The sequence below is a fragment of the Camellia sinensis genome, chromosome 10 (genome assembly GCF_055761805.1).
Source record: "Camellia sinensis isolate YWXY chromosome 10, ASM5576180v1, whole genome shotgun sequence".
Classification (NCBI taxonomy): Eukaryota; Viridiplantae; Streptophyta; class Magnoliopsida; order Ericales; family Theaceae; genus Camellia; species Camellia sinensis.
In genome coordinates this window covers 159,042,464-159,063,922 of record NC_138970.1, presented here as the reverse complement: position 1 = coordinate 159,063,922, position 21,459 = coordinate 159,042,464, and the positions used below count along the sequence as shown (strand labels likewise).

At 41.4% G+C, this 21,459-nt stretch overlaps 2 protein-coding genes across 2 annotated transcripts; both read right to left on the bottom strand.

Moving 5' to 3' along the window:
- Window positions 1-6,875: 6,875 nt before the first annotated feature.
- LOC145800806 (uncharacterized) lies at window positions 6,876-7,271 on the bottom strand. Its single transcript, XM_082890548.1, has one exon. It carries the CDS (start codon window positions 7,269-7,271, stop codon window positions 6,876-6,878), a length of 396 nt encoding a protein of 131 aa, XP_082746674.1.
- Window positions 7,272-11,272: 4,001 nt separating this feature from the next.
- LOC145800805 (uncharacterized) lies at window positions 11,273-11,662 on the bottom strand. The gene has a single exon (XM_082890547.1). The coding sequence runs from the start codon at window positions 11,660-11,662 to the stop codon at window positions 11,273-11,275; it is 390 nt and encodes a 129-aa protein (XP_082746673.1).
- Between the last annotated feature and the right edge of the window lie 9,797 nt (window positions 11,663-21,459).

Sequence of the window (21,459 nt, the reverse complement as noted above, 5' to 3'; positions counted from 1 at the left end):
AACCCGATCCCCGTTAGGGGGCGGGGGTGGGGGTGGTAGTTGGTTCCCCGTCGGAGACGGAGACGGGGACGGGGAGAAGTTCTGCCATCGGGGATCGGGGACGGGGAGGGTGATCCCCGGCCCCGCCCCGCCCCGTTGCCATTCCTAAGCAAGCCAACCGTTAATGTTTCTATAATTTTTATTTTAAAATGTGTCAAATTATTTTGATTGAATAATATCCTAATCATATAAGCTGACTTAGAATTTTTTATTTTTTATTTTGGACATATTGATAGTATAAATGTAAACCTAATTTCGGGTTGTAGTAATCTTGTTAAAGTATTTCATTTATTAGTATATATACAGTATAAAAATCAGATAAAAAATCCAACCCAACCAACATTCACCCCTAACCCAATTAATACTATACTTAGTGATTGATTACCCACACATCCCTCTTCTATAATTCTACCATTTTTGTCCTGAGCTCAATGAAAATAAATAAATAAAACTATCCCAAAAAGTAAAGGGAAAATTACCCACAAGTCCTTTTTAAAAAGTGTGTATTCTATTTAATTTCAAAATCTTTTAAATAGACCAAAAAGTCATGTATCTATTTATCTTCTCATCTTTCTCTACACCTTACTTCTTTTCTTGATCTATCTTTCTCTAATATCTGACGACAACACCACTATGTCTTTCTTTTTTTTCTTTTTCTTTCTAATCTACAGTCACCGGCGACCTGTGATCACCATTAATTGAGGTTCACTAGCAACCACCGAATATTGACTCCTTGTTTTACGCTCACCGACGATAAAAGAAATAAGTTTTGGACGAAGAAGATGAGTATATATATTCAGATCTGATATAGATCTATAGATCTACGTCAAATCTGGTTAGATCTAAACCAAAAGGAGTTGCTAGAATATAAACCTCTCTCTATATCTGTCTCTTTCTTTCGACATCTAAGGTTTTTTTTTTTTTTTTTTTTTTTTTAAACTACACTTCTATTTCCCTGTTTTAATGAAGAAAATTTTCAAGTTATGAACAAGTTATTTTTGAGTTTTACTTACAGGCAGTGCAAACTATAAAATTTTACAGTTTCAATTTTTTTTGGCGCTGAAATAAATCATTCTTTAAAATTGTAAAATTTTGCAGTTTCATAACATGTTTTTCAATTTGATTAATAAGGATAAATGCATAATAGAATTATGCTTTGAAACTGTAACATTTTACAGTTTCAAAGCTTACTTTTTAGTTTGATCAATATTAAAAATTATTTGCTTAAACTATACAAAAATTAAAAATAACATGTTTTTTTTTCATTGTTGTTGTTTGTTGTTGTTATATTTTTTTTCTTCTTCTTTCAGTTTATCAATATTTAACACATTTTATTATATTTTTTCGCTCTAATTTCATAATTTATTCTTTTTTTTTTTAGACAATATTCTAGACATTTCGATGAGTTTCCGACGATATTTTTGACGTCCATCGAACATTCTATACATTCTAGCAACTTCTGGTAACATTCAGAACACTCTGGCGATACTTCGGCGGCTTCCCAATGATGTTGAACATTCTAACGAGTCTCCGGTAATTGTCTAACAGAAGTTCGGTGGTGGTAGGATGTAGCAGCTTCTTTAATTTTTTTTTTAAGAAAAAGAATTTTTTGGTAATAATTAAAAATATATAGGACTAATTGATATAAATATTTTATTTTGAGATTAGATAAATTTTAAATTTTTCTAATGAGACTTATCAGTAAGTTCCCAAAAGTAAAAGAATAAAGAAACCAAACAAAAGAAAAAGTGATAAAAAGGCAAAAGAGCAAAGTCCGGCCCATGTTATTTGTGTAATTGATCCAACTCGAAAATGGGCCACCCGAAGTCCACTATAAAATTAGGTACTGTGCGTACCACATTCCGCACTAGATGAAAATGGATTGGGGCCCTGCACTCGGTTAGACTATCCAGGGACTAAGGCTCCTGCCACAGGAAGCATCGTTAGAGCTGCCCGGCCGGGGTTGGTTGGATAACCCCTCCGGTGTGGGAATTAGTGATCGGAGAAGGAATGAATATCGAATAGAGTTTGTAAGTTTGCCTGGAATTGTTTTGTTACCTTCCATGTGAAGTTCATATTGTATATATATATGTTGGTTCCTTGCTTGCTTTTCAAGGTGGGTTCCTGGGGCTTAGATGCTGCCAGGTGTCCTTTCAGCATTGCTTATGGTAGGGGACCACCTGGTAGTTGCCATTTAATGTATATACTCATTGTAGTCATTCTGATAGCAAACCACATTCCTTTGGTTCAACAACTTCCGTGATTCTAGGTGTAGGGGACCAGCTGAGGTGGCAACTTGTACATGCACACGTTCACAACTTCCACGTTTTCCTGTGAGGTTTCTTCAACTCGGTACCGATGTGCCTCAGCTCGGCATCATTATGCCTCGTCTCGGTCTTGTACAGGATCATTCATAGAGATGGGCTGGTCCTTTTGGATATCTTTGTATGGGCTCGGCCTGTTATCTATTCGGCCCATAGATTCAGTATCGCAACTCGGCCTAGCCCAGCACCACGGCTGGACTAGACTTTCCACTACGGTGTTGGGCCCAAGTGCTTGAGGACTTGGGTGAACTATAGATCATGAAGTTGGGCTCAACTGGTTTGCCTATATACTCAACCAGCCCACTCGGATTCGGACTTCAGCGGATTGGGCCGGCCCAAGGCTTGAACCCGACCCATTTCACATTTAGCCCCTTCATTTGCCCCTAGCTCGCGCTAAGGTTCCCCTTGGAGGGAGCTATTGTTCTGCTCTCCAAGCGTCGCGTCGTTTCGGTTCTCCACCAGTTCGGCCTTGGTGACAGTTCAATCCCGACACACAATTCCTGCATGCGTCTTTTTACGTAACACGTGGCGACGTGTGATAGGTGTGCAGAGATAGTGCGTCGATTCCATACCGACAGTCGTGCTCCGTGTACTTGCGCGCCGGCTGGTGCAATTAATGTTCTGGCTGATAATACAAATCCTTTCATTTTCTTTTCTCGTTCCTCTAGTGAGTTCCAAAAAGAGAGAAAGAACTCTTCCCATTCCTCTAAGCCAGTCTCGTTGGTGCTCTGCTCAAACTTTCTCGCTGCTAATCTTGCTCTGCTACCACTGTTCTAATCTCTGTAAGTCCTCCTGTGATTCTTCTTCTCTTGCTTTTTCTTATCTTGATCATCTTGTTTGGTCCGCTCACTGTCTGTATTCCATACTCTGTTATCTGAGTCCTACCTCTGTCCCATTAGGTTTGTTGAATGGGGAAATTCCGTTCACTGGTTGATATCCCCGAGGCCATGGCTATGTTCTGCTTGGACTATAATATTCCTAACGACGTTACCCTTTCGTTGGCGAAAGTAGACGCCGAGCGTATGGGCACGAGGAATACTGTCGCTTTTTCCATCGCGGCTATAATCGAGGGAGGGGTTCGGTTTCCTCTTGACCCGCGCCGGTTTCTGCATCAAGTCCAGTTAACCCCAATACAAGTATCTGTGAACCTTTTTCGTGTTGTTTGCGGTGTCTCTTCCCTTAATAGACGATTGGGTTTGAACCTTGACATATGGGATATCTTAGGTTGTTATACTCTTTCTCATAACAAAGACCACAACACATATTACTTGCATGTTCGCTTGTTTGATTGCCATTTGGTTACTGGGCTGCCTGATTCGGATAAACACAACGACAATTTCTTACAAGTTGCTGGAAACTGGGAGTTCCCTGCCGGAACTGAGTTTCAGTCTGAGAGGATGCCCAGAAAGACGGCTACCCAGGTTTGGGCCTCTCCTTCTGATGACTTTTATATTTCTTACTTTATTTCGGATATTGCTCTAACAGTCACTTCTTTTTTGCAGAGGCCTCTCGTTTCCAACGAAGACCGAACTGAGAGAATGCTAAAGCCATAAAAGCTGTCCTGAGGTATAAAAAGAGGTCTACACCCGAGTTATTGGACTACCAGTCTACTTACCGTTTCGTTAGTCCAAAGAAGGCAAGGCTCGCTGCTGTCCTTCTAGACTTTGATACCAAGACTGACACGTCTCTCACTTCTCTGGTCACGAGTCATCGCAGGAGTCAGGGTGCACTTTCTGAGAGAGCGCCCTCTTCTGCCCCCAGTTTCGCAGGGAGCGGGTCTGTGGCGAAGAGAAGGGTGTTGGTGGATTTAGAGGCCGAGGCCTTCGAAGCCTCCGATGCTTTACAAACCCCTCTGGAAAAGACCGAGGTGAAGAGCCTCGTGGAGGTGAAGGTGGAGGTTGGAACTTCTGGGACCCCTGCGACTGCTGCCGAGCCCTCAACTTCAGTCGCTGCGCGAGCAAAAAAGAGAAGAATGGAGGCTGGCAAAGCAATGGTGGGGGGAGCTTCTGAGGATCCTGCTGAGGATGATGCTTTTGAGGAATGGGAGCCGCCAATATCGTATGAGGGCAGGCCCATTTCCACTTCTGATTCAGTTATCGCTTCACAAGATTTTGCCTTTGATTTGACTAAGTTTTTGTTGATGTCAGTTGATATGGCCGACCACAATGGGCCTCGTGATATTCCTATCTTGAAGGGGACCCTTCAGATGATGACTGCTATAAGTGTTTCTTTATTGTTACGTTGCTGTCTTCTTTTTTCTTAGTTCTTCGTTGTCCTTTGCAGTGTATCCAGAGAATGCATCTGTCCATTACCCGTGCTGAAGAGCTGGAAAGGGCCGTGCTGGAGGCCGCAATGAACGCGGAGAGACTGACGGTAAACTTGGAGTCAGAGAAGGAAGGACGGCGAACCGCTGAGAGGGAAGCATTTCGTTTGAACAAGATTGTCGCTTCGGCTGAAAAATTAAAAGAGGCTGCTATTGGGACGCAGGCTCAACTTGAGGGGAAGGTGGCCGAATTGGAGGCTGTTATTGCTGTGATGGCTGCCGAGCGTTCTGCACTGGAAGCCAAACACTAGCAACAGGGTTGGGATGAAGCCGGGGCTGCCTGTAAGGAAGAGGTGTTAGTGCTGCGAGATAAGCTCTTCGTGAAGGGTTGGACGAGTGCCTTGACTGCTGCGCTGGTTCCTGAAGGCTCTTCCCTGTTTTAGGATGTCCCCATTCCTTCGAGATCCTTGGGTTCGAAGACTGTTTCCACCCCTGCCATTCTTCCAGCCGAAGTTTCTCCAGAAGATGATTCTGCAAGCAAGACCCAGGACAGGAATATTGCCGATGAAACGGTGGATGTTGAAGGGATTGAAACCCCAGAGACTGAAGCCACGGGAGATGTGGTTAAGGATGTTTTTACTTCTCAGGAAGTTGGAGCTTCCTCTACTTTTCCTCCCGCAGACGGCCTAGACAAAATTGTTGATGCTGCTCCTGAGTTGTCCACTATTGATGTTGAAAGGATTTGAACTTTTTTGCTTTGATGTACTGTGGCTCGGTCTCCATGATGAGCTTTCTTTCTACACTTGTCAAGACAATTTTTCTTTTCTCTTTTCTTTTCTTTGCTGCTGGTTATGAGGCCATCTGTGCCTTTTGTTGGGTGATAGAATTTTCTTTTTGAACTTGCAATCTGATGCTGTTTGGCTTCTATGTTTGAATGTTTTCTGTACTGCCTGCCCTCGGCCAAGCACTGTTGGGACCTCGGGGCCGAATAGATGCTCGGTCTGGTTCTGTATTGCCTTTAAATGGATGTTCTGTCTGATTTTGTACTGTTTGCCCTCGGCCGAACGTTGTTGGGGCCTCGGGGCCAAACTGATTCTCGGTGTGGAACTGCACTATTTGCCCTCGACCGAGCACTGTTGGGACCTCGGGGCCGAACTTGTGCTTGGTGTGGCTAACGAATATGTGGTATGGCGGTGCTTGAGTTCGTGAGTGGGTCTTACTTAGGTCCAGGTTGGTTTTGAAAGAAAATAATTGTTTGCCCCCACTTGGAGCTAAGTAAGATCGGTACTGAAGATTGTGCCCTTGTGTGGAACTGCTTGAGTCTGCTTCAACTTAGATAGCATAGGTGTATTTGAATGCGATGAAGGCATGAAAAGGTGTCTTACTCAGGTCCAGCTTGGTTTAAAAAAAAACAATTGTTTGCCCCCAGCTGGAGTTGAGTAAGACTAATGCTAGAAGCTTACTCCTGATAGTACTTGGTCATGCTTGTTCCAACTCTGTTTGTTTGAGTCAATACTGAAGTGTTGACGTATTGATACTTAAGAGGTTCTGTAGATGCAAAAATGTTTACTTAAGATATGTCAGTGTGGTTTCCACCAAGCAATTCCACTTGGCTAAATAGAGATGTGTACGTAAGATATATTAGTGTGGTTTCCACCAAGCAATTCCACTTGGCTAAATAGAGATGTTTACTTAAGATATGTTAGTGCGATTTCCACCAAGCAATTCCACTTGGCTAAAGTCCAATTTAGTTGCCAAACATAATTCCACCAAGCAATACCACTTAGCATGTTTGAGTACTAACCAAATCTAAATTTTGTTCAGTCGTTCTGAAACTAAGTCCATTTGGGCAAAGACCAAAGTTAATTCCGTTTGATAAAAATCAAAACTAATTCCGTTTGGTGAGGACCAAAGCTAATTCTGTTTGATGAACATCAATGCTAATTCCGTTTGGTAAGAACCAAAGCTAATTCCGTTTGATAAACATCAAAGCTAATTCCGTTTGGTAAGGACCAAAGCTAATTCCGTTTGGTAAGAACCAAAGCTAATTCCGTTTGATAAACATCAAAACTAATTCTGTTTGGTAAAGACCAAAGCTAATTCCATTTGGTAAGAACCAAAGCTAATTCCGTTTGATAAACATCAAAGCTAATTACATGAATTTGATAAATTTGAGAAAAGTGGGGAATATTTGCCTTGGTCAATAGATAAATGCCTTTACATTCTGATAGAGAAGTTGGGGGATAATTCTACTGATAGTATTTCTTGAGATTTGCTACGTTCCAGGGCCGAGGTATAGCTCTGCCATTCAGATCCTCTAGGTAGTACGCTCCGTTTCCAACAACGACTGTGACTTTGTAGGGACCTTCCCAGTTAGGCCCAAGTTTGCCCTCGCCAGGCACTCGTTTGTGATCCATAACCTTCCTCAAAACCAGTTCTCCAGGCACAAATTGCCTTGGGAAAACTTTTTGATTGAAACTTCTGATGAGCTGCTGCTGATACACTTCAAGTCTGATCAACGCTACTTCTCTTCGGCCCTCTGCCATATCCAGTGCTTGTGCAATAGCTTCCTCGTTACTGGAGCTTTCAAATAATTCAGATCGAAGGGTTGGGAGACCTACTTCAAGTGGGATGATGGCCTCCATTCCATAAGTTAGGGAGTAAGGTGTTTCCCCCGTTGAACGCCGTGTTGTGGTTCGGTAGGCCCATAATACGTGAGGTAACTTTTCAACCCATTTGCCTCATGTATGTTCAAGCCGCTTCTTTACTCCGTTGATAATGGTTTTGTTTGACGCTTCTGCCTGTCCATTACTCTGTGGGTATCCAGGAGAAGAGTTCCTATACTCAATTCTAAGGTCGGCACAAAACTTTCTAAAGACCTTACCATCGAACTGTGTTCCATTATCCGTAATCAGTACCCGCGAAATGCCGAAACGGACCACAACACTCCTAAAAAAAAACCGCTTCGTGTCCACTTATTTGATACTTGCCAGCGCCTCAACTTCAACCCACTTAGTGAAATAGTCAGTTGCGGCAATGAAGAATCGTCTGTTCCCAATGCCTCGCGCCAATGGTCCGACAATATCCAGACCCCATTGCGCAAAGGGCCATGGGCTGGTGAGTGGAGTGAGAGTTTTGGCTGGCTGATGAATGAGTGGAGCAAAATTCTAACATTTGTCGCACTTCTGTACATACTGCTGCGCATCTTGTTGCATCCGTGGCCACCAGTACCCGGAAGTGAGGGCTCAGTGTGCCAGTGACCTTCCGCCAACGTGGCATCCACAAATCCCATTGTGAATTTCGTTGAGAACATTCTCGATGAGATTTGGATGCACATATAGGAGGTAGGGGCCAAGGTAGGAGCGTCTGTATAGCTTCCCAGATGGTGAGATCCAGAATCGAGCTGACTTATGTCTGACCTTGTTAGCTTCCCTTTTGTCTTCGGGGAGTGTACCAGATTTCAGAAAAGCAAATAGCGGATCCATCCATCTCGGCTCTAAGTTGTTGTAGAGGACTGGAGACGCAATATTCGGTTCTAGTACAAACTCAACCCAAACTTTTCTGGCATCCTTTGTATCCACTGATGAGCCTAGGCATGTCAGAGCATCAGCGTGGCTGTTTTTGTCCCGACTGATTCGTTCTACTCGTATGGATTGAAATTTTCTGAGCAGGTCCTTGGCCTTTCCTGCGTACATAGCCATTCTTTCATCTCGTGTTTCATAGACCCCAGAAAGCTGGTTGATCACTAGTTGTGAATCGCTGAAAACAAGAAGCTGTTCTGCACTGAAGTGTTCGGCACTACGTATGCTAGCCAATAACGCTTCGTACTCGGCCTCGTTGTTTGAAGCCTTCCAACCAAGTCTGAGAGCCTGTTCCCAGATAAACCCTTCTGGTGAAATAAGTACTACTCCTGCTCCCGAGCCTCGGTTATTGGACGATCTATCAACATAGAGCTGGCAGATGTTTCCAATAAAGAGTGTCCAAGCGTCCGAAGCGTCGGGTTTTCCTTGTTCGGTAGTGCATGGCACCTGTGCCGAACACGGATCCCCCGGTTCGATGCTCTGAGTGGGAGCAAATTCTGCGACAAAATCTGCTAAGACCTAGGCCTTGATCGCTGTCCTGGGTTGATACCGAATGTCAAACTCACCAAGTTCTACCGCCCATTTTGCTGTTCGGCCAGAGAAATCGGCTCGGCTGAACACAGATCTGAGGGGGGATTCAGTGAGGACATTTATAGTATGCCCCTGGAAGTAATGTTGCAGCTTTCTTGAGGCGATAAGCAGCGTGTATGCTAATTTTTCCAACGGTAGATACCGTGTCTCGGCATCTAATAAAGTCTTGCTGACATAATATACAGGCCTCTGTTCCTTGTTAACCACTCGAATTAATACTGCGCTCACGGCATGATCTGAGACTGCTAGATAGAGGTACAGCTCTTCTCCGGGCTTTGGAGTGAACAGTAGAGGAGGTGTGCTGAGGTATCTTTTGAGACTTCTCAGTGCTTCGGTACATTCGCTACTCCATTCAAATGCTGCCTTTTTCCTTAAAAGCTGAAAGAAGGGCTTCATCGATCTGAGGATTTGCTAATAAACCGATTCAGTGCGGCTGCCATTCCGGCTAGTTTCTACAACTCTTTAGCCTTTGTTGGTACTTCAAGATCTTGTATTGCTCTGATTTGATCCGGATTCGCTTCGATCCCTCTGTGAGTGACCATGTATCCCAAGAACTTCCCTATTCCTACCCTGAAAGCGTATTTCGAGGCATTGAGGCGAAGCTGGTGGTTTTTTAGGATGCCAAAAACTTCTCTCAAGTCTGTGAGGTGATTTGTAACGAGCTTGTTTTTTACTACCATATCGTCTATATAGGCTTCCATGGTTTTTCCTAGTTGGTCCTTGAACATCCGAGTGACCATTCCCTGATAGGTTGCCCCGGCGTTCTTGAGGCCGAATGGCATTACTTTGTAGCAGTAAGTTTCCCTTGGAGTAATAAATGCTGTCTTTTCTTGATCCGGACCGAACAGTGGTATCTGATGATAACCGTTATAAACGTCCAGAAAGCTCATGCGCTCATGCCCTGCTGTTGAGTCTACTAGTTGATCAATGCGAGGCAGCGGAAAGCTATCTGTAGGGCAGGCTTTGTTCAAGCAAATGAAATCAACTCAAACTCTCCATTTTTCGTTCTTCTTCTTGACTACAACTGTGTTAGACAGCCATTGCGGGTACTGAACTTCTCTGATTGCTCCCGAGGCCAGGAGTTTTTCAGCTTCGGCAATTACTGCTTTGATGTGCTCAATTGAGGATCTCCGAATTTTTTACACAATAGGCCGAGTTGATGGGTTGATGTTGAGCTTGTGACAAGCAAATTCTGGGTCCAACCCTGGAGTATCATATGCTGACCACGCGAATACCTCCATATTTTCCCTCAGTAGTTCCAACAGCTGAAGTTTCTCATCAGTGCCTAGCGAGGTACCGATAAGGAAGTACTTTCTTGGGTCATCCTCTTTTACCAAGACATTCTCTAAATCCTCTACCATCTTTTCCTCTAGGGTTCCCTCTACATCTTCCAAGACTGGTTGTTCAGCCACTTCTACCGTCTGTACCCGATTGCAGAGCTACTTTGCCTTTAATCCTGCCGTGAAACAATGTTTGGACACAACTTGATCCCCTGAGATCTGCTCTACTCCGTGTTCCGTTGGGAAATGGATGAGCTGGTGGTAGGTTGAAGGGACTGCTTCCATTCGATGAATTCACGGACGGCCAAGTATGGCGTTGTAAGGGGATGGTGTATTAATAACCAAGAACTCTATCTGGAGGGTTTTTGTCCCCGCCACGACTGGCAACACTATTCTGCCAAGTGGCCATTCTGGCTGTGAATTGAAACCGACCAACAGGGCTGCCGCTGGGGTGAGGTGCTGCTCGGAGAGACCAAGCTTTTTGAACAATTCATAATACAATATATCTGCTGCACTACCTTGATCTACCAAGACTCATTTTACATCAAATCGTTTCCCAATTCCCACAGTTATAATCTATGCATCAGTATGTGGGTGATGTATGCCTTCTAAATCTTTACTAGTAAATGAAACAGTGCACAAGGGGGATTTAGGTACTGTACGTACCTTTTTCGATGCAGGCTCCACTGACATGACCTGCTGAATTTGCGCAGCCTTAGCCATCTCTTCCTTCAGTGCCTCCTCAGACTCCTGAGTCGCTGTCCCATGGATCACATTTATTATCAGCCGAGGTGGATGCTCGATGTTTGGTTTTGGCGGTGGGTTTCCCAGTTCGGTCACTTCCTTATCCTGATCAATGTAATCCCTAAGGTGTCCAGCTACCACCAGGTCTTCGAAGTGTTGCTTCAGTGCCCTGCAGTTCTGAGTCATGTGCCCCCTATCTTGGTGGTAGGTGCATCTGAGCTTCTGATTGCGCCGAGCTGGATCTCCCAACATTTTCGGCGTCCAAACGAAGAAAGGCTCTCTCTTGATCTTTTCCAGGATTAGATAGATAGGCTCTTTGAATACAGTTACAACGGCTTCGTGGGATTTGGACTTATCCACTTTATTCACTGCAATCCCTCGGTGTTCTCCTCAGTCTGATCTCTTCTTGTACCGAGCTATTTGTTCTGCTGACGTTCCCTCGATGGGGATCTAATCGTCTTCGAGGCGTGCGTACTGTTCAATCATGGCACGCAAATCTTTCAAGGCCGTGGCCGAGCGCTTGGTAAGTGATTGTCTCAGCTTACTTTCAGAGCGCAGACCATGTTTGAAGAACATAACGGCCATCTGCTCCCTGCACACATTTTCCTCCAGGTCATTGTATTCTTCCCAGTACCTCCTAGCATAATTGCGCAGCGTTTCCTCCTGCTCCTTTCGGAGGCCGAACAGTGTATCCGGCTCCTTCGGGATCTTAGTATTAAAGACGAACCTGGCTAGGAACTCCTTGGAGAGCTGCTTCCAGCCATGGATCGATCCAGCGAGGAGACGATCGAACCATCGAAGTCCGGTTTCTCTCAAGCTGGATGGGAAGACTTTACACATCAGTGTCTCGTCTCGGTTCCATAGGGACATCATCTATCTATAGTGGCTAATATGTGTCAGCGGGTCTGACTTCCCGTCGTATGAAGTGAACTTTGGTGGGGTGAATTTATTTGAAGGTCTCATGGTCTCGATCTCCGGGGAGAATGGCGAAGAGACTAGCTTGTCCAGCACTCGATGTTCTCTCTGGTGAACAGTACGGTCCAGATGATCTCGATGTTGCTCATTCTGCCTATTGCCGATCAACCAAGTACGAAGGTCCTGAGGAGGGTAGTCAGTCTGTTGGTTAACTGTCTTCTGCCTTTTGGCCCTTTTTCGGTCTGACCCACGGGTGTGACTGCTTGCTGCCTCACTCTGTACCGGGATAGGCTGGCTTTGTTGCCCAGACTCATTCCTGGGGAATTTCTTCACTGGTGGCTCTCTGGATGAGCTCCTCCGCCGTAAACGAGAGGGCTCTGCTTCCGTCTTCTTTTCCGTCGGATCACCCAGCACCCTATTAAGTTGGGCTTTCAGCTCCTATATCTCCATCTCCATGGAGTCTCTGATTTGATCTCTATAGTCCTTTTCCAAAAGAAAGTGATGAGAAGAGCCTCCAGCGAAGGGTAATCGATGCTCGACGGATTCAGGGGTTCGATTATTATTTCCAGTTTGTTCCTCCGGGACTGTTAGGAGTGCCAAACCTTTGTCCTTCGTCTTCTCCGTCTGCAGAGTATGTGCTGAAGATGGAACGTCCTCAATCCCCATCGCTGGAACTGAATGCAGAGCTCAGAGATGAAGTGATCCACGTTCACCGCACCAATTGTGCATACCGGATTCCGCACTAGATGAAAATGGATCGGGGCCCTGCACTCGGTTGGACTATCCAGGGACTAAGGCTCCTGCCACGGGAAGCACCGTTAGAGCTGCCCGGCCGGGGTTGGCCGGATAACCCCTCCGGTGTGGGAATTAGTAATCGGAAAAGGAATGAATATCGAATAGAGTTTGTAAGTTTGCCTGGAATTGTTTTGTTACCTTCCATGTGAAGTTCATATTGTATATATATATGTTGGTTCCTTGCTTGCTTCTCAAGGTGGGTTCCTGGGGCTTAGATGCTGCCAGGTGTACTTTCAGCATTGCTTATGGTAGGGGACCACCTGGTAGTTGCCATTTAATGTATATACTCATTGTAGTCATGCTGATAACAAACCACATTCCTTTGGTTCAACAACTTCCGTGATTCTAGGTGTAGGGAACCAGCTGAGGTGGCAACTTGCACATGCACACGTTCACAACTTCCACGTTTCTCTGTGAGGTTTCCTTAGCTTGGTACCGATGTGCCTCAGCTCGGCATCATTATGCCTCGTCTCGGCCTTGTATAGGATCATTCATAGAGACGGGCTGGTCCTTTCGGATATCTTTCTATGGGCTCGGCCTGTTATCTATTCGGCCCACAGATTCAGTATCGCAACTTAGCCCAGCCCAGCACCACGGCTGGACTAGCCTTTCCACTACGGTGTTGAGCCCAAGTGCTTGAGGACTTGGGTGGACTGTAGATCATGAAGTTGGGCTCAACTGGTTTGCCTATATACTCATCCAACCCACTCGGATTCGGACTTTAGCGGATTGGGCCGGCCCATGGCTTGAACCCGACCCATTTTACATTTAGCCCCTTCAGGTACAGTTTGAAGTATAAATTGATTGGTTTAAATTCATCCAAATTTTAATTGAGTTTATTGCATATAATGAAAATGAGTGACTATTTCATTTATTACTTAGGGGTAGGCTTCTCTCCAATTTGAGATCGGACTGAAGTGTACTGTTGGGCTTGTGGAGGCCCACCATGGGTCCTGTTTCGATAATCCGAACCGTTTCATGTATAGAGCTCGTCGAGGGCTTTATCTGTGTAAAAAATCACATTGATTGGATATCGATAGTTAATTAATTAGATCAAATTTCTGTCAACGGTAAATACAATTTTTAAAATAAATTGTTGTCAAAAATCTAATCCAATCAAAAAGCTATTGATATCTGACCAACGTAATTTTTTATAGATATAAAGTACTCGATGAGTTTTACACATTGAACAATTCAGATTATTGAAACAGAAGCCGTGATGGGCCCATTGTTTAATATCAATTGTAGATGAGTATATCAATAGAGAATATCCATCCCACTTCAATTGAACTAGAGCCCATTGTTTGCTTCCTTTAAAATGGATAATTAGGAGTCCATATATTTTCATCCCCACTTTGTCTCTCGATTGATGATTCATTCACAGCAAAAGTACCCTTGAAAGTTCTTATACTCGACATTTCTTTCTGAGTTATTAATGGTACAACATTAAAACCATATCCACCATGAGTTAGGTTATCCAAGTATATGCCCTACTTTGCATCTTTCTTATATTACTAATCCCATGTTTTGGAACCTAACTGGCATGGATTCCAATTCTTTCCAATGTTATTTAAGAGTATAATCTTCTAAAGAAATAAGGGTGAAAATTATCACACTATAGAATAGATTATCTATAATTAGTAGTGGTGGAATTTTTGATACAACAAGGATTGGGTTAACTAGGATCGATATGAACCTAAAATGACACGATATAATAATATTAAAAAATAGACAAGTTGTGTTAGCGTTAAACTTGTGTTAACTCAAATATTTTATATGGAAGCTGTTTTGTTTTTGGATGCGTTTCTACTTTTTCTTTTCTTTTGTTCTCTTTATTTTTGAAAATCAAATTGATTTGGAATAATAATATAACCATTAATGGAGATTTAGACAGAAGTATTTAATTATTTGTGTAGTTTTTTTAACTTTTATTTTTTCCTGAATTACTAATATTTTTTGAGTTATTTCCGTACATATATATAGCTATTGCACATGTAGATAAAAATAGTTAATTATTGTAAACAAGTCGTGCATATATTAATCATGTTATGAAGGTCGTAATTAAGTTAACTGGTTTGTAAATAAGCCGAGTTTATCATGACATTTGGTACGATTTGTCAAGTGAAGTTAGTATTGAGAAAATAATTACATGAACACCATATAAATATGATTAAAATGATAAAATACTATGATATATAAGAGTTTTGGAGACTAAATTTTTTAGTCTCTAAAAGTGAAAATTTTGTTGCAAAAGACATTTAGAGACGAATTTCTATCGTTATGAGGATATGCTCTAAAAGGTCGTCCCGAAAAGTCAAAAATAAGACTTTTAGCAACAAAATTTTGAAAATATCACTAATAAATACACTTTTAGTGACAAAATAATTTGATCTCAAAATGATTTATTTTTTGAGACAAAAAATTTAGTCCCAAAAAGATAATAATTCATCAGTAATGTTCAATTTTCGTTGCTAAAAATATGATAATAACACTTTTCGCAACAAAAATATTTGACTCCTAAAAAATAATTTTGTCTCTAAATTTTGATCTTTAAAACCTTAATTTTTTGTAGTGAAATTTCCACCCCTAATAATAATGGCCTGAATTATTTAATACCATATGTCGTGCAAGTACTTTTTAAACTAAAGGTGCTGACTTAAATTTTTTTTTTAAAAAAATATTCTTATCATATTAAATTACAAGCATTAGTAGATTGTTTAGAATAATAATCTTTGGGAGAAGACAAGTGAAATGGTCGATTTGATTTTGTGCTGTGCCATCCAATGTAATCATAACATTTGTTTATTTTAATTTAAAATTTAAATTTTTTTTTTTTTCTAAAAAAGTTTAAAGTATCATTTGTTTTCCAATGTAATGTTAAACTTGGGTTAAATACAATGTGCATTCTACTTTCTGTTTCTCGGACTAAGTAGCTTCCATAGAATGTTCCTTTCGCCCTTAAAAAACAAGTCGATCTAGTGATTCCCATATCACATAAACTTGGAAACATTGGTTCAACAAATCTTAAGTCACTGTCATTTCCATATTAAGATAGTTAAGGTTGCTCATTGGATCTGTTGTTTGGGGACAAGTTCTTAGAAATGAAAACCCTCAAGCTGTTCCAAGAATTTAAATGCTTCCATAGTCAATCAGGGAATATTATAATTCATAAATATCAAGACAATTACTGCAAACTAGACAATCAAACATTTAAGAAAGTCAAACAATACATACTCGTAAAGAATGGCTATATAATAGGGAAAAAGTAATCATTCATTGCCTATGAAAAAAATTAACCTCCTGATGTTACAGCTGACAGTATATAAGAATGACCAACTTAGCTAGCTTAGTTGATAACTTGCGAAGAGTTTCAGTGATTTACTTTGTTTTACAATTTGTAGAAGGGAAATATAAAATGAAAGGAAAATGTTTGAGGGCCACAAAATCAGTGGCTCAAATGGTTCAAAACTGTCAAAACGACGTCGTTTTGCGTTGTTTTGCATCCAAAACGACGTCGTTTTGACAGTTTTGAGCCATTTGAGCCACTATTTTTGTGGTCCTCTAGCATTGCCGAAAATGAAAATTGCATCATGTATGGTAAGAGACATCTTCAAGACTGACAACCCATTGGCCTCGAGAGCTTCTGACATTAGGTGCCAAGCGGGTCATGAGAGAACACTTAGATGTCAATTAGATGAGATTTCTAGTTCGAATCAATGAAGTGACATCGACCTGCTCTAATAATCTAATTTTACTAACCTATTAACATCCAGCTTGTGTTATTAGCATACCTGAGTTATGTGATTATGCCTCCTAAACTCTGTTAGGTTTTTTCTTGGCAATTCTGTTTGACAAAACTTTTTTAAGTTGTATTTGTTTTTGCACTTTTTATTTCAGTGAGGCTATGAGTGTTTAGATGCGAATCCAACCCGAATTGTGCCTTTCAGAGAAGTTTGTGATGTTAATGCTTTCAAGATTGCCGCTTCGCTGATTATGACGGGGATCGAGTTGCCCGGTCAGCTCGCGGGGGTCCAGGGGGCAACGCCCCTTGGTGGGGTCGAGGGGCAGCGCCCCCAAACCAAAATGCAATTTTGCATTCGAAGTTGCATGTCCGCCCTTGCTCGCTCGAGCGAGAAATGCGTCTGGCTAAAAACCTGAAAGAGATGAATGTGCGCTCGAGCGAAGCCACTTATGGAAAACACGCGTTTTTGGTTCCTCGCTCGAGCGAGCCTCGCAGTTCCAGATTTCTATAAGTACGAGTTTCTGTCAGATTTTAGGATTACTTCTCCAGATCTTCTTTTTGGATATTAAGGTTTATCTCTGGAGATATTTTGCTAGTTTTCTTTGATGTTTTGATTGAGTATTCAACTCATGGTTTTAGACGTTTACATCAAAGGATTGTTTGTTTAATTCTATACAAAAGAGAGAGTTGTTCTTCGGTGGATTTTGAAGAATACGAGCTTGAAGCTTTGGTGAATTCTGGAGTGACTCATCGTCAAGACAATTCTGAGGTGAAGACGGGGTTGGAAGAGACACATAAAGGTTGGTTCAATTCAGGCGTGGATTCGCTAGGTAATTGAGAGTATACCTGTGTAATTCCTTTATATCTTCTTAGTGGATTGTTTTGTGGCTGTTGTCCGTGGTTTTTTTAATCACAATTGGAGGTGTCCAATTGTGGTTTTTTCACATAAAATCGTTGTGTCGATTTGTCTTGATTGTTTGATTGGGATTGCTGTTTACTGCTTAAAATTGATACATAATCACAAATCAACATCTAGGGAATTTTTAGATTTTTCAATTGGTATCAGAGCAGGTCGTTCTATTTTTTTTTTTTTTTAAAAATACTCTTTTAGAACGAGATCTTGTTTGATTTGTGATAATAGATTCAATACGTGAGGGAAATTATATGGTTCGACCACCCTTACTTGACAGATCCAATTATTCTTTTTGGAAAGCTCGGATGAGATCGTTTTTGAAATCAATAGATGAAAAAGTTTTGGCAATCTGTCATGAATGGGTGGACCGAACCAACAATTACCGTTGATGGAGTAACTTTCCCCAATCCAATTGATAAGTGGGACACAATTGATTACCAAAATAGTAGCTGGAATAGTAAAGCTATCAATTTTCTCTTTTGCGCTGTCACCTTGAAGAGTTTAGTCGTATTTGCAATTGTGAAGTCACAAAAGAGGCTTGGGATATCTTACAAACTATTCATGAGGGCACTCCTTCTGTTAAACGCTCAAAACTTCAAAGACTCACGTCTAGTTTCGAAAACCTTTCAATGAAAGATAGTGAGACCTTTGATGAATTTTATGCAGTGACATTGTAAATTTCAGCTTCAATTTAGGTGAAAAAATACCAGAATCCAAAGTTGTGGGAAAAATTTTGAGATCCTTGCCCGATCGGTTCCAACCAAAAGTTACAGCTATTGAGGAGGCTCAAGATGTTGACAACCTCAAGCTGGATCACTTGGTTGGAAATCTCCAAACTTATGAGGCACATATTAATTTAAAAAAGAAACAAAAAAGATATTATTTTTAGTAGTGCTCATAGAGTTGGAGAGGATTCTGATGAGGATTGTGAGATAGATTCCAAGATTACGGCTGCTGTTGTTAAACAATTTAAAAAATCTTTTTTGAAAAAGAATCCTAATCTTTTAGAATCTGCTCATACCCATAAATCTAAAGGCAAAGATAAACTCAAAATTAATTCTATAGCCAAGAAGGAGAAAGGAAAGATACAAGGGAACTCTGAAAGAGTCCAATGCTATGAATGCCAAGGATTTGGCCACTTTGCTTCAGAATGCCCCACTCATTTGAAGAAGAAGAAAGTCCTCGCCATCACTTGGGATGATGAATCAGAATCTGATGAAGATGAATGTGACAACGAAGATCAAGGCGAAGAGGGACATAAACAATTCTTTGCTTTTATGGCGGTTTCCGAAACTGAAGAACGAACAGAGTATCCGAAGAGCCCGGTTGAGAATGCCACTGATGATGAATCCTCGGGAAGTGATGATGAAGAGCTTGAGCAAGCTTATGAAAAGTTGTATAAGGAATCTCTTAAGTTATCCAAATTGAATGACAAACTCATAATTGTCACGACCCAAACCCGCCCTTATGGGTTTAGCACCGTAACCGGCCAATAATCCGAGATTACCGAAGGCCTGCTTAACAGTCAAACAATAATACATAGTACAAAGGCATGACGGAAGCTAAAACAGTAAATAGATAACGTCCAATGAGCTGTGACAGTCTGTATGCAAAAAGACTTTTCATATATGTGCACATTCAAAACAAAAGATTACATACATACATCACATACAGATATTCAGGTTAGGGACTGGATCCCTACCATAACAGTACGGTACGATGTCATTCAGTCTATACAGTAATTACAAAACAGATGCAAAAATGGGAAAACTAAAACACCCCCGAAGCCCTAGCTTGACAGGCTCGAAACCTTGCAGTGAGGCACAGTGGTTGGCTTTGACAAAAGGGAGTCTAACCCACGCTCCTAGCTCCGGTCTGGTGCCTGTACACCTACATATATATATAAGCAGCGAGCTAAAGCCCAGTGAATAACATAATGCGTAAAGAGGTTAAGAATGAATGTCCTTTCAGTATTAAAAATAGTCAATTGATTCAGTATATCAGCCATTCAGTCATAACAGTCATATGTGGTACATCCAATAGCAGAACAGTACAGTAAACAGTAGGTCTTGAAAGACTGAACAGTCAATGATGGCCATCAGTAATGGTTCCAAACATGGGAACCGACAGAGATCTCTGTAACAGTAGTAGTAACAGTAACAGTAGTTGCTAAGGATGCCACAATACAATTCAGAATAGAGGACAACATTCATTCAGTTAACAGTAAACAGTTCAGAAAACAATTCAATTGATCATTCAGAAAATATTCATTTTCGAACATATCTTTACAACATTGTTACTCACAGAGTTCTGGGCTACAGATAAGCTAGAGCGCGTCTCCGAATGCCAACCCTACACAGTTACAGAGTGAACACACACTAAGCTACACAGTTGGGAAAAATAGTAACTTAATCCCTATCTTGACTCGGTGTGGTTCTATATTAATTTTCTCATTAAGATGTCTTAAACTAGGCCTAAGAATGCCTAGAATGAAATGAGGATGCAAAGATGCACTTAGAAAATATTTTCAGAATTTTCAGAAAACAGGGGTCTCGTTCAAGCGTGGGATTCCCCGCTCGAGCAGACATGCAAACAAAAGACTCCGCTTGAGCGTAAACTTTCTCGCTCGAGCGTACTGAAAAAGTACTGGATGTGTGAAAATTACGCTCGATTGGGCGCTCGATACCCGCTCGAGCGTGTGAAACAAGTCCTCGCTCGAGCGTCCAATACCCGTTCGAGCGGACTATAAAACAGTGCAAAGTGCTGGAAGCACGATTTTCCCGCTCGAGCGCCAGTAATCTCGCTCGAGCGGAAGTCCAAATTCTGAAAATTCCAGATTTGAACCTCAAGCTCAAAAACAAGTTTTAATATACTAAATTCGATCCTTTTGGGCTAATTTTCTGGAAAACACTTCAAAACTCATAATATAACATGTTTCAAAGGTCAATTTGAGAAATCAAAGCCCAAAGGTAGTTCAATTAAATCCAATTTCAAACCAAACTTTCAAGAACATGATAAACATGTACATGCATGAATTTAAACACTTCAAAGCTTCAAATGCTAGCTCAACTAAGCCAATTCTTTTCAAAACAAGATAAATTCATGGTCCTTAGCAAAAATATGAACATGCATGTGACAATTTTCCATGAAGACAACTTTAAACTCATCAATATAGGCATGCATGCATGAAATGAGCTTCAATTCAACATATAAAATCAATTCTAGACTTTAACTCACTAAATTTCCATGATTTATGAAGATACAACTTAAATACATAAACCAAGGGATAGAATCTCTACCTAGGTTTCCAATCACAAGTCTAGAGGCTCAATTTTGGCAAATTCTCTAACAATTCTTCCAATTTCCAAGCAATCAATAAGTTGAACTCAACTCTCTCACTCTCTCTCTCTCTTGGTCGGCTAGGAGCTCAAGAAGAATGAACAAGATGATGCACAAGATGGAATAAAACAAGCCTTAAAATGTTTGGTGTAGTGGCCCACTAATAGGGCAAAATTGTAAATAATGCAACTTGTGGGATTTAGCTTATTTTAATCTAATTTAATCATACCAAATCACACTTCAGATAAATACACCATAAAATCACATAAATTATGATTAACACATATCACTAACCAATTTCAGATTCGGCCGCCGATAAGGCCTTCAATTTGCAGTTTAAAGCATAAAACATGAACAGATAACTTAACAGTCAACAGATAGATATGCATTCAAACTAGCACAATCAATCAATCAGTTTAGTGATTTCAGTTAATTCAGTCAATTATTATAATCAGTCTCAGTTTAACAGTGATCAGTGGTTTATCAGTAGACAGTGGTGAGGGTTGTCACAGTCTCCCCTCCTTATAAAGAGTTTGGTCCTCCAAACTCAAATTACCTTTATTCTGAAAGAAAACAGGATTTAGTGGAAACAGTTCGGGATATCTCTTGGCCATGTCATCTTCCCTTTCCCAAGTGGCATACATGCCACCATGGTTTTGCCAGTCAACTTTCACTAACGAGATCTCTTTGTTCCTCAGCTTCTTGATCCGTCTATTCACAATCTATATAGGCCGTTCTTCATAAGTGTAGTCATCACTTAGCACTACACAGGTAGGCTCAATCACGTGGAAGGGATCCCGAAGGTATTCTCTCAACATTGAAATATGGAACACGTTGTGCATATGCTCCATTTCAGGAGGAAGCTCTACTTGATACGCCACCGGATTGATTTTCTCAATAATCTCATACGGTCCGACATATCTCGGCGCTAAC